This window comes from Schistocerca gregaria, chromosome 1 (genome assembly GCF_023897955.1).
Source record: "Schistocerca gregaria isolate iqSchGreg1 chromosome 1, iqSchGreg1.2, whole genome shotgun sequence".
NCBI lineage: Eukaryota > Metazoa > Arthropoda > Insecta > Orthoptera > Acrididae > Schistocerca > Schistocerca gregaria.
This window is the reverse complement of record NC_064920.1, coordinates 802,333,972-802,347,516: the sequence shown is the minus strand read 5'-3', so window position 1 is coordinate 802,347,516 and position 13,545 is coordinate 802,333,972. Positions and strand designations below refer to the sequence as shown.

The 13,545-nt window shown below is 39.1% G+C and overlaps 1 protein-coding gene across 3 annotated transcripts in view; it reads right to left on the bottom strand.

Annotated features, from left to right (window-relative positions):
- LOC126270242 (nuclear cap-binding protein subunit 3-like) overlaps positions 1–5,290 on the bottom strand; it is a 95,516-nt gene extending 90,226 nt beyond the window's left edge. The window contains exon 1 of one of the 3 annotated variants that reach the window (XM_049974056.1): positions 4,821–5,290. In XM_049974056.1, coding sequence (XP_049830013.1) covers positions 4,821–5,027 — 207 coding nt within the window. In that variant the 5' untranslated portion in view covers positions 5,028–5,290. The remainder of the gene's footprint in view (positions 1–4,820) is intronic. The other 2 variants (XM_049974055.1, XM_049974057.1) reach the window with 2 other exon arrangements.
- Positions 5,291–13,545: the final 8,255 nt, after the last annotated feature.

Sequence of the window (13,545 nt, the reverse complement as noted above, 5' to 3'; positions counted from 1 at the left end):
GAAATACAATATCAGCCATTACACAGTTCACAAAGTGATACTTGCAGCTCTTGATAACAATGACTGCATATCAGGCATATTCATAGAGTTGTCAACGTTTTTGGCACCGTTGACCATAAAAAACAAGCTAGAAGGTCTAGGTGTATGAGGAATGGCAAACAAATGTTTCCAAGCGGGGTGCAAAAGGTAAAAATAGTTTACACTCCTGCTGAAGACAAATTCTGAGTAAATATCAAATAGGACTTTCTAAATAATGTAAGACACGGAGAAGTAGTTTTCTTTGCTGATGACAGGAATATCGTAGTCTCTGATAAAGCACCAGAATTAATATCAGAAAACAACTGAAACCCTCAAGAATGTTTATGATGGGACAACACGTAATAAATTAACATTGGACAAAAAGCAAGCAGGAGTATGCACCTCAGTGTAAAGAGGGAAAATAACTGTGTCGCATTAAGCATATTGTTAATCTATAGACTGTGTAGCAAATGAAATATTTAAATGTGAATACTGTCTATCAGTTAACACAGAATGAACACACACAGGCAAAAATAATGATATCAGCATGTTATGCTGTTGGGGTTCTATTACCAGTTTGTAAACCATTGTCTTTTAGTGACATGCTGTTCAAGTGTACACACTATTCCTATATATTCTCAATTCTTAGATATAGGATTTCTTCCTGGAGATTGAAGATCCAAAACATGAAAATGATGTCTAAACTGCAGGATGTATCTATAGGCTAAGAATAATAACTAATAGCAGTAGGTAGGACTTTCGTACATAACCAGGAAAAAACTGGGTATCCTTACTGCACAAGTAAGTAAATCTGCCAATGTGTTGTGCAAATAGTATTTCATTAACAGTTCTATCTTGGAACAATAGCCAACGTGGACTCGCACTTATGAAGGAAAAACAAACAAAAATCTCAAAACAGCATTTGGAAATACGGAAGTGTCCGATTCCGCCTGTCTGCTTTGACCCATGACGTCACAAATATGGCGGAAATGACCAAAAACCACGATTCCAATATGGGACATATAAAGTCGTTATGTACACATTATGAGGACGAAAATACATCGAAAAACACACACACACACACACTTTCCACAAAAAGCCTAATGACACTAATGGGGCAAGCGCGGAAAATGGGGTGTTTTTGGGTGGGGGCAAACTAAATATAAACAAATTTAGACACCCACCCCCATACAAGAAAACATCGATATCACAAAACTCCCCAAATACCATCAAACACAATGTCATCTGGAATCGGACACTTCCCTTGACCTATACAGGGTGCTACAAAAAGGTATGGCCAAACTTTCAGGAAACATCCCACACACAAAGAAAGAAAATATGTTATGTGGACATGTGTCCGGAAATGCTTACTTTCCATGTCAGAGCTCATTTTATTACTTCTCTTCAAATCACATTAATCATGGAATGGAAACACACAGCAACAGAACATACCAACGTGACTTCAAACACTTTGTTACATGAAATGTTCAAAATGTCCTCCGTTAGCGAGGATACATGCATCCACCCTCCGTCGCATGGAATCCCTGATGCGCTGATGCAGCCCTGGAGAATGGCGTATTGTATCACAGCCGTCCACAATACGAGCACGAAGAGTCTCTACATTTGGTACCAGGGTTGTGTAGACAAGAGCTTCCAAATGCCCCCATAAATGAAAGTCAAGAGGGTTGAGGTCAGGAGAGCGTGGAGGCCATGAAATTGGTCCGCCTCTACCAATCCATCGGTCACCGAATCTGTTGTTGAGAAGCGTACGAACACTTCGACTGAAATGTGGAGGAGCTCCATCGTGCATGAACCACATGTTGTGTCGTACTTGTAAAGGCACATGTTCTAGCAGCACAAGTAGAGTATCCCGTATGAAATCATGATAACGTGCTCCATTGAGCGTAGGCGGAAGAAACTAAAAATGAGCTCTAACATGGAAATTAAGTGTTTCTAGACACAGGTCCACATAACATCTTTTCTTTATTTGTGTGCGAGGAATGTTTCCTGAAAGTTTGGCCGTGTAACACCCTGTATAGCTCAACAGCAGCTCCCGATCCCATAAATTAGGATCAAACCCTCCCCTTGGCCTATATAGCTCAAAAACATCTCCCAATACCAATACCAACATACACAGCCACACATTGGGATCGAACACTTCTCTTGACCTGCACAGTGTTAATTTTATCCGTCATATCCATTCCTGAACAAAAACAACAACCGATTAATTTTACTAAAATTACTACACGACGTACAGCGAACAACACTAAATTAACCTTCACACAATATCATTAACTCACTGAAACAAATTCCACAACAAACACAGCCGACACTTGAACAATTCTTGATAATGAGCAAAAGCAAACTGAGCCCATTACACCACACAGACGAAAACCCTGAACATACCACCAGAGGGCACAACAAACCACAACATGACGACATCTACAAACACGCCACACTTACAAACCAAACTCCGCGCCGTCATAATGTCACGGGTCAAGGCCGACGCGTGGGATCGGGTGCTTCTGTCAACCCTAGAAGCTTCTGTCAACCCTAGCATTTTCTATCACGGAATATATCTTCATAATAAATCACACTAGGAAAATGAAAAGGTTACAAAAATAAATCTATTAAAAAAGGAGCTAAAGCATTCTTCACAAGTAATGCATACTACAAAATTACTGGAGGACAACTGAAGATTGCACACCACCCATCAGCTTTGACCCATGATGTCATCAAATTGGCTAACATTCCTATTTCAAGTTTGCTTAATATGGTGATGTCATTCACTACACACGCAAATAAAATGGGAAATATTTAACTGAAGAAATAATGTGAAACAATGCTAAGAATTAGGAGTTTCTGGGCGGGGAGAAACTAAATATAATGCACCCATACCAATAAGACATACCAAAACAAATTATGAACCAAAAAATAGGCAATGAAATCCTCAGCAATCAATAAAGCCACAATGAGATTTTCACTCTGCAGTGAACTGTAGGCTGATATGAAACTTCCTGGCAGATTAAAACTGTGTGCTGGACCGAGACTCAAACTCAGGACCTACTGCCTTTCGCAGACTAATGCTCTATTGTATGAGCTACCCAAGCATTCACTTCGTAGGATGTGGGAAATGACCTAGAAACCATATATGGGCTAGCTGGATCACTCCCTCTTGCAGTTAAATTGCCATGTGGATTTGATCCAGGACTGGCACAGCTGGCCCCATCCCTTAAGGAGCACTTGAATACATAAAGCTGTCTAGGCAGGTATGAAAACAGACATCATACATACAACAACAAAACAATAAAACCATAGAAATGTTACATAAAAACAAAAGTCATTCACATAAATCTAGGAATAGTAAAGAATGATATGTCATTAACATTATCTATTTAATGGCCAGCTCTGGCTTTTCAAACCAGGAACACATTTGGATAGAATGCCATATATTTTCCTGCATACATCACTTGATGTAGTGGTCACTGGTCCAACATTCAGCAAACCCAGTCAAACTCATACCTTCTCCACAAATGTAACACTTCACGTATTTGGCAATTCAACTGAATGACCATAGGAATATAATCGTGGTCTACTTGTTGTCCCTCACTGCGGCATTCAGGGACGTACCGACAAACTTCCTTGTAACATCCATAACCAACAAAAAAACGAAGCATAAAGTCAAATTTCCAACTACAATCAACACACTGCACTAATAACATCAAACCCAAAAACGAATCTAATACCCATAACTGCCAACGTGAATATAGCCCACTAACAAACTACCAGAACATCTTCTAATATTATTCTTACAAACGGCACTCAATAAGTCTAATGAATCACTAACAGCACTAACAAGCAATTTAGAAATAATAATCTCACACTAGAGAGCATCACCACATACTCCAACACACTTGCAAACACAATCCACTACCACTTATGTCTCAAGTCAAAGTGGACAGGTGGTACCAAAAACTTCGGTGGACCCCACAGCCACACATTGGGGATCAACACTTCTGTCGACCACAACTTGTCTACAAAATAAAACCAAGCCTTACGAAATTTGATCTCAGGATATATATAATTAAAAATTTTAGGAGTTTTATGGTGGAGAGCTGCGAAATGTTATGAGGGGGCTCTGTAACTGTTATAGTCCAATTCAAGACTGCTTAAAATAAACTAGAAGTAATGTAAGATAAGGTTTTATATTAGATGTATTACTCCCTCTGGCACAAATTGCGCAAGCCTTACAAAATCGCTATTTAAAATCAAGCATAATTCCTACAAATTAACAAATTTATTTCTCAAGTTAAAAAGATGTTTTTTTCTTTAATGTTGTTAAGACGTAATGCACGTGCCAGTTTCGTAAGCAACTCCGCAAAGATCGATACAATGAAAGCGAAACAACTTAATAACACACACAATATCATTAATGAAAAATGTAAATACACAAAATCTTACATGTAAACATAAGGTATCTCTCGTTAACACACTAACTTAATACACGAACTGCAATGCCCTGATTTTTGCACTTCTGTATCATACCAGAACATAGTTTGTAAGCACGCAAATGGGTAGTTAAACTGAGAACCTGCACGATTTTGTAGCCATCCGAACACTGCTTCGCCAACTTCACATACACACCGTAACTACGAACCATTTAAACAATTTTACAAACTATTTCATTTGTAATGCCACGACAACGTACTTGGTATCATTCTCTTACTATAATAATGGAAAAAGGGTTTGACTTTTAGTTCAAATACACACGTAAACAATTAGTGAATAAAATCAATTTCTACCCGTGATGTGTGTGTTGACACTGTGGGCCTTGGGTCATCTTCAATTGTGTCCCTCGAATCACTTATTTCACCTTCTTCCATATCATCTTTCAAATATTCGGTTTCTATGTTTGCCCTGCAGTCATCCGTTTCCATAGGTTCTTCAACATTATTTTCAATTTCTATTTTCAAATTTGGTAATTCATCTACACCTTCACACGCCGCCATGTTTACACTTGTGAACTGTCAAATAATATCTATGCACATGAACCACATCGAATGAAGTTTGTGACAATAAAAACGACGGAGGAAACAATTTATTTCAATCTCATTTCGTTACTTGCAGAATATGACAGGTGTCTTCATCTGTATATACTGTATTCAAACATTATGAATCACCTCGAAGGGAACGATCTATTGACACGTAATCAGCATGGCTTCAGAAAACATCGCTCTTGTGCAACGCAGCTAGCTCTATATTCGCACGAAGTAATGGCCGCTATCGACAGGGGATCTCAAGTTGATTCTGTATTTCTAGATTTCCGGAAAGCTTTTGACACCGTTCCTCACAAGCGACTTCTAATCAAGCTGCGGAGCTATGGGGTATCTTCTCAGTTGTGCGACTGGATTCGTGATTTCCTGTCAGGAAGGTCGCAGTTCGTAGTAATAGACGGCAAATCATCGAGTAAAACTGAAGTGATATCAGGTGTTCCCCAGGGAAGCGGCCTGGGACCTCTACTGTTCCTGATCTATATAAATGACCTGGGTGACAATCTGAGCAGTTCTCTTAGACTGTTCGCAGATGATGCTGTAATTTACCGTCTAGTAAGGTCATCCGAAGACCAGTATCAGCTGCAAAGCGATTTAGAAAAGATTGCTGTATGGTATGCTAGAAACGTAGGTTTGCCTTTTCTTAATCTTTCTTCTAAGATAAGTCGTAAGGTCAGTATTGCCTCACGTGTTCCAACATTTCGACGGAATCCAAACTGATCCTCCCCGAGGTCCGCATCTATAAGTTTTTCCATTCGTCTGTAAAGAATTCGCGTTAGTATTTTGCAGCTGTGACTTATTAAACTGATAGTTCGGTAATTTTCACATCTGTCAGCACCTGCTTTCTTTGGGATTGGAATTATTATATTCTTCTTGAAGTCTGAGAGTATTTCGCCTGTCTCATACATCTTGCTCACCAGCTGGTAAAGTTTTGTCATGACTGGCTCTCCCAAGGCCGTCAGTAGTTCTAATGGAATGTTGTCTACTCCAGGGGCCTTGTTTCGACTCAGGTCTTTCAGTGCTCTGTCAAACTCTTCACGCAGTATCGTATCACCCATTTCGTCTTCATCTACATCCTCTTCCATTTCCATAATATTGTCCTCAAGTACATCACCCTTGTATAAACCTTCTATATACTCCTTCCACCTTTCTGCCTTCCCTTCTTTGCTTAGAACTGGGTTGCCATCTGAGCTCTTGATATTCATACACGTGGTTCTCTTCTCTCCAAAGGTCTCTTTAATTTTCCTGTAGCCAGTATCTATCTTACCCCTAGTGAGATAAGCTTCTACATCCTTACATTTGTCCTCTAGCCATCCCTGTTTAGCCATTTTGCACTTCCTGTCGATCTCATTTTTGAGACGTTTGTATTCCTTTTTGCCTGCTTCATTTACTGCATTTTTATATTTTCTCCTTTCATCAATTAAATTCAATATTTCTTCTGTTACCCAAGGATTTCTATTAGCCCTCGTCTTTTTACCTACTTGATCTTCTGCTGCCTTCGCTACTTCCCTCAGAGCTACCCATTCTTCTTCTACTGTATTTCTTTCCTCCATTCTTGTCAATTGTTCCCTTATGCTCTCCCTGAAACTCTCTACAACCTCTGGTTCTGTCCGTTTATCCAGGTCCCATCTCCTTAAATTAGCACCTTTTTGTAGTTTCTTCAGTTTTAATCTACAGTTCATAACCAATAGAATGTGGTCAGTGTCCACATCTGCCCCTTGAAATGTCTTACAATTTAAAACCTGATTCCTAAATCTCTGTCTTACCATATATATTCTATCTGATACCTTTTAGTATCTCCAGCATTCTTCCATGTATACAACCTTCTTTTATGATTCGTGAACCTAGTATTAGCTATGATTAAGTTATGCTCTGTGCAAAATTCTACCAGACGGCTTCCTCTTTCATTTCTTCCCCCCAATCCATATTCATCTACTACGTTTCCTTCTCTCCCTTTTCCTACTGACGAATTCCAGTCACCCATAACTATTAAATTTTCGTCTCCCTTCACTACCTGAATAATTTCTTTTATCTCATCATACATTTCCTCAATTTCTTCATCATCTGCAGAGCTAGTTGGCATATAAACTTGTACTACTGTAGTAGGCGTGGGCTTCGTATCTATCTTGGCCACAATAATGCGTTCACTATGCTGTTTGTAGTAGCTTACCCGCACTCTTATTTTTTTATTCATTATTAAACCTACTCCTGCATTACCCCTATTTGTTTTTGTATTTATAACCCTGTAATCACCTGACCAGAAGTCTTGTTCCTCCTGCCACCGAACTTCACTAATTCCCACTATATCTAACTTTAACCTATTCATTTCCCTTTTTAAATTTTCTAACCTACCTGCCCGATTAAGGGATCTGACATTCCACGCTCCGATCCGTAGAACGCCAGTTTTCTTTCTCCTGATAACTGTGGGTGAGAAAAAGGGTAAAAATGCGAAAACGTTTAAGTGGAAAACTTGAAAGTGGAGTAGCTTTGCATCCAAAACCGAAAAAGTGCACAATATACAACGTACAAATGTGAAAAACGCAGAGATGATAAACGCATAAATGAGATTTCACTGTATATGTAAACATACCATTTTCCTACAACCGATACTAATATGTTAGATGTGATTTATCTTCCAAGCTCGGTAATACAAACATTTTACAATGGTGGATTTTACTTTATTTTCCTAGTTTCGGGAGTGTGTCACCTAGTGCTCTGCCCCTTCCCTCTTTGCATCACCCAGTAGTTCGGCTTCGTTACACTACATCTGGTTATGTGTAGCAACCATTTCTGTAATTGTGAACTTGTGCATAGAAAATGGACAGAGGGTGTTTTAGAGGTGTAACCAACCGTCTGCAGAGCAGGTGAAACGTTAGCTGACAGTGTTAGACCTTCTATGTCAGGATCAGGATTGATCATCATCCTTCCACATGTATCAGCCGTAGCTTGTGGGAGATGGCGGCCAGCAGCAGCGATGGGCAGAAGCCGACTAGCCACACCAGAGTGTGCAGACACTTTCAAGCACAGCTCCGACCTTTGGAGGCACATACACAATGCCCTGCAACATCATGGGACATAGGCTGAAGCTCAGTCTGTGTCGTCCCCACTACCTCACGTGTTAGCAGCTTGGGGCAGTGGGATACAAGGGTGTTCTCATGGACATCATAATTGGCAGCCTGATAAGCACCCACTAACTCAGAATGCAGTGTGAGATGTCAGGATAGGTCACAATGTGGCATTTGTCAATACAAAGTCCCACGTCATCATAGTACATCTACACATGCAGAAGGCAAGTGACAGCTATGGCATTCTTCTCTGTGATGACAGTTGTTGACTGCTCCATAGTCCCTCTCCTCAGGCCTCCCGAAGGCCTTGTTTTGGACATCACAATAGTTTTTCATCAATCTTAACAATAATGGCAGCACTGTGGCTTGCAGTGCCAATGCCTTCCTGGCAGAACTCAGAGTTCAAAGACTGTCTCAATGAACAAAAAATGTCCTGACACAGGTCCCACCTACAGGCTAGCCAGCTGGGAACTGACTACGAGTAGATCAAGTCAATGGATTGTATTAATATTCATACAAGCACTGTCTCAATGCATTCCTATTGTGAGGTGATGATGACTTCACATGGACGAGTTTTCTTGATGGTGCATCTTTCTGGACATTTGAGCTGTAGATGAAAGGTATTTTCACTTCACCTTTTCATAAGTAGTGATGGATGTCTTCTGCAGTTTCCGCGCTCTGAATAACCATTATTTTGACTGATTAGTACTCATTACTTCACTCTGCATGGTCAATACTGACAGCTTGTTCCTCTTTCATTCTCCTGTGTTGGCATTTTGGACACCCAGTACTTATGTTGTGCAGCAGTTTACTCTGTCTTCTGGCTGTATTGCATATAGTATTAGCAGTCCTTTATATTTGGCATTCTGCACAACTGTTGTGTACTGACCTGCTTTCTAGAACTTGTAGCTCAATGCATTGCCATATGTACACAAGACCTAAGATCTTATGGAACTGTAGGAGGTGTAAGTTTGTTTGATCTTGTTCAGACATTAGTCAACACTGGACTTTCTCGGCATCCACTGAGACTATGACACCTCATCGCACAACTCTCTCATGGCAAATGGCAGAAAGTGCTAAAAGCCTAACAAATATATTTGAAATAGTTGCTTATTCAAAAGAGGTAAATACTTGACAACTACAGATGTGCACACATATAGTGCAAGAAGAAGCCATTATTTAACATGTATTGTCTCCTATTTTGTTGACTGGACTCTTTGACCTCTAATTCTCTTCACAGCCCAGCTTCCACATCAACCAAAAATAGGCGACAACGTTTGAAGAGAACTGTTGAGCCGATTTATGTCCCTAGATATCCACGAGACTCCTTTGAAAGACATGCCTTTAAGACTGATCAATGTGCCAATATTGCCGCTGGTGCAATATCTCATATTTATTTAAAGATTCCAGTGTAGAAATACTAATTTTATAACGATATTTTTAATATCCTGCTCTGTGCTTCTTAGCGATGTACTTTTTTTAAACTCTATGATTGACCAATCAGAGATTACTTCTGCTTAATTATTTGTGGCAGATTGCCGCTTCTTGTAATAGTAATAGTAATAGCGATATTTTGTGGAAGCATAAAACTATTAATTATTACTATGACTTTTAACATATTTAGCTTATAAAAGCGGTACAGATGAGTGCATTTTGGCAAATAACAACCTACAATGATCTAAAGAAAACAAAAAAGGTAGACAAAGCTTTCTTCACTACTAAAACCCTTAGATATCCATGTTCGCAGAATAAGCTGCCAGATGGTGACAAGGTTGTGCAAAAGGTAAATTGTTTTTGTATCTCATTTGTGCAGCAGAAACAGTTGCAATAATGTCAAAGAGTCTTTAAATTCAACAAAAAATTTGTTTATTAAATGTCAAATTTAAACTTAATGAGATACGGGAATTGGCGATTGTGACGGAACTTAGGAACTGCATTTCCATTGGACCTGCAGAACTCAATAGTATAGGTTATGTTATTGAGACGTAAGTGTTGTGATCAAGACTAAACTTTAGTTAAAATATAATACCTTGAAAGATTATTGCTAATTTAGCTATTTCTCTTATATTAATTTTACTGTAGATAGAAAAACTAATCCACATTTTGTAAATTTTGTTGCACATTCAACATGGTTACCGATAAGAATTTGGAATATAAAGGGTGGTTCATTGATAGTGACTGGGACAAATAAGCATCAAACGAAAAAACTACAATGAACGAGACTTGTCTATCTTGATGAGGGAAACAAGATGGCGCTATGGTAGGCCCTCTAGATGGCGCTGCCATAGCTCAAACGGATATCAACTGCGTTTCTTTATATAGGAACCCCCATTTTTTTACTACATATGCGAGTAGTACGCAAAGAAATATCAATGTTTTAGTTGGACCACTTTTTTCGCTTTGTGATAGACGGCGCTGTAATAGTCACAAACGTGTAAGTCCGCCAGTGCGGATGGTATTTGCGTCGTGATACATTACCCATGTTAAATTGGAACGTTTACCAATTGCGGAAATGGTCGATATTGTGTTGATGTATCGCTATTGTGATCAAAATGCCCAACAGGCGTGTGTTATGTATGCTGCTCGGTATCCTGGACGACATCATCCATGTGTTCGGACTGTTCGCCGTATAGTTACGTTATCTAAGGAAGCAGGAAGCATTCAGCTACATGTGCAACGTCAACCACAACATGCAACAAATGATGATGCCCAAGTAGGTGTTTTAGCTGTTGTCGCGGCTAATCCGCACATCAGTTGCAGACAAATTGCGCGAGAAACGGGAATCTCAAAAACGTCAGTGTTGAGAATGCTACATCAACATCGATTGCACCAGGAACTGCATGGCGACGACTTTTAACGTGAAGTACAGTTCTGCCACTGGACACAAGAGAAATTACAGGACGATGACAGTTTGTTTTTCACGCGTTCTATTTAGCGACGAAGCGTCATTCACCAACAGCGGTAACGTAAACCGGCATAATATGCACTATTGGCCAACAGAAAATCCCACGACGGCTGTAACAAGTGGAATATCAGTGACCTTGACAGGTTAATGTATGGTGCGGCATAATGGGAGGAAGGATAAGGCCCCCATTTTATCGATGGCAATCTACATGGTGCAATGTTTGCTGATTTCCTACGTAATGTTCTACAGATGTCACTACAAGAGGGCGATGTATTTCCAACATGATGGATGTCCGGCACATAGCTAGCGTGCGGTTGAAGCGGTATTGAATAGCATATTTCATGAGAGGTGGACTGGTTGTCGAAGCAGTATACCATGGCCCACACGTTCACTGGATCTGATGTCCCTGGATTTCTTTCTGTGGGGAAAGTTGAATGATATTTTCTATTGTGAACCCCCAACAACGCCTGACAACATGCGTCAGCGCATTGTCAATGGCTGTGCGAAGATTACAGAAGGCGAACTACTTGCTGTTGAGAGGGATGTTGTTACACGTATTGCCAAATGCATTGAGGTTGACGGACATAATTTTGAGCATTTATTGCATTAATGTGGTATTTACAGGTAATCATCCTGTAACAGCATGCATTCTCAGCTGTAACAGCATGTGTTCTCAGAAATGATAAGTACACAAATGTATGTGTATCACATTGGAACAACCGAAATAAAATGTTCAAACGTACCTATGTTCTGTATTTCAATTTTAAAAACCCACCTGTTACCAACTGTTCGTCTAAAATTGTGAGCCATATGTTTGTGACTATTACAGAGCCATCTATCACAAAGTGAAAAAAGTGGTCCAACTTAAACATTCATATATCTCTATGTACTACACGAATATGTAATAAAAATGGGGGTTCCTATTTTAAAAAACGCTGTTGATATCCGTTTGACCTATGGCAGCGCCATCTACCAGGCCAACCATAGCGCCATCTGGTTTCCCCCTTCAAGCTAGACAAGTTTCTTTCTTTGTAGTGTTTTCGTTTGATGCTTATTTCGTGAGATATTTGGCCCAATCACGATCAATGCACCACCCCGTATATAAAAAAAAACCAATCCAGACATACTCAACAGGATTGCTTATGAAAGTTACCCAATAGTTTTTAAAATTTATTAAAATTCACATGCCGATTTCTACAATGAGTAATTTCAGTAGCAATTCTCCTTTAGCTACATTAATAGATAAGAGTATCTTTAATGTACTGCATTCTCGCCATGTAAATTTTCTACACTATTCTATGATTTTTAATTAAGTCACTTCGCAGATATAGTGTTAACATAGTGTTGTCTGCAGCACAATTTCTTAATTGATAACTTGTCATATAGTGCAACTAACGATTATCACTAATAGTTGTGTTTTTCATCACTAATTATTGCAAATACCTGAGAGCATTTCATATAATAATTTTGTCGTTTAATGAATATATTAACTTTCATGACAGATTTATGTAGCAGTTCATGGTCTAAGTCGGATGACATGAGTTACCAGCTTCCAAATCTGAAACTACCCCAGAAAGCATGATCATATTAACTACCAAGCAGAAAATGAATGGTATGATGACAAAACTAGAGTGAATAATAGGTGTCATGGTTTGTATAGCGACCAAACTAAATATAATGGATTTTATCAAAGAAAATAAACTCGCATTGTGACCACAGTAAATGTAACAGAGTATATCACAGAAAAATTAAATAAAACAGATTTTATCACAGAAAAAAGACAAAACGATTGTATCTAAATTGGGAATGGTCCCAGTTCTGTCATGGAGTAGATGAGATTTCAATCAGAATAGACAAACAGATGGAGGGAAAACTAAGTGGGCATGTTTTTCGATCAAGAAACAAATGTTGTGTAGCTCACAAAGTAAAAAAAAAAGACGAGGAAACTATTGAAACTAAATCCCCCACAATGGAGCCGGCGTACAAAGCACACAAACGAATGCTGAAGTCCTAAAGGCACTTTGTTAACATTTACATTATATGGAAGAGTGCGTTTCCAGAGTTATGGTAAAGAAAGTACCAAAATATGATGAGCGCCACAAAAATTACGTGGACCAGTTATGTGTGGAAATTAAATCCAGTAACTTTAAATTACTTACCTAAAACAATATGAAACTGCTAGAACCTGGTACTTCAATGATTTATGTGACTGACGCATCTAGTGTAAGAAACCATGTCACATCATGATGGTGTGTGCTCTGGTAGAGGGTACAGCCAAGTAGAATCAACCCTTGTACATCATGTTATGTGGGTCATACCACATATTCCTACATATTTCATGGTGGAAAACATATTTCTGCAGATACAGTTTGCTACATTTTCACCCTTTCAATGGGATACCCACCTCATCATATTCATTAAGTCATTGAAATTTCTCATTCCGAATAGCTGAAATGACATGCAGAAGATTAAATTTATGGCAGGTTTTTTGCATTTTGATTCTACC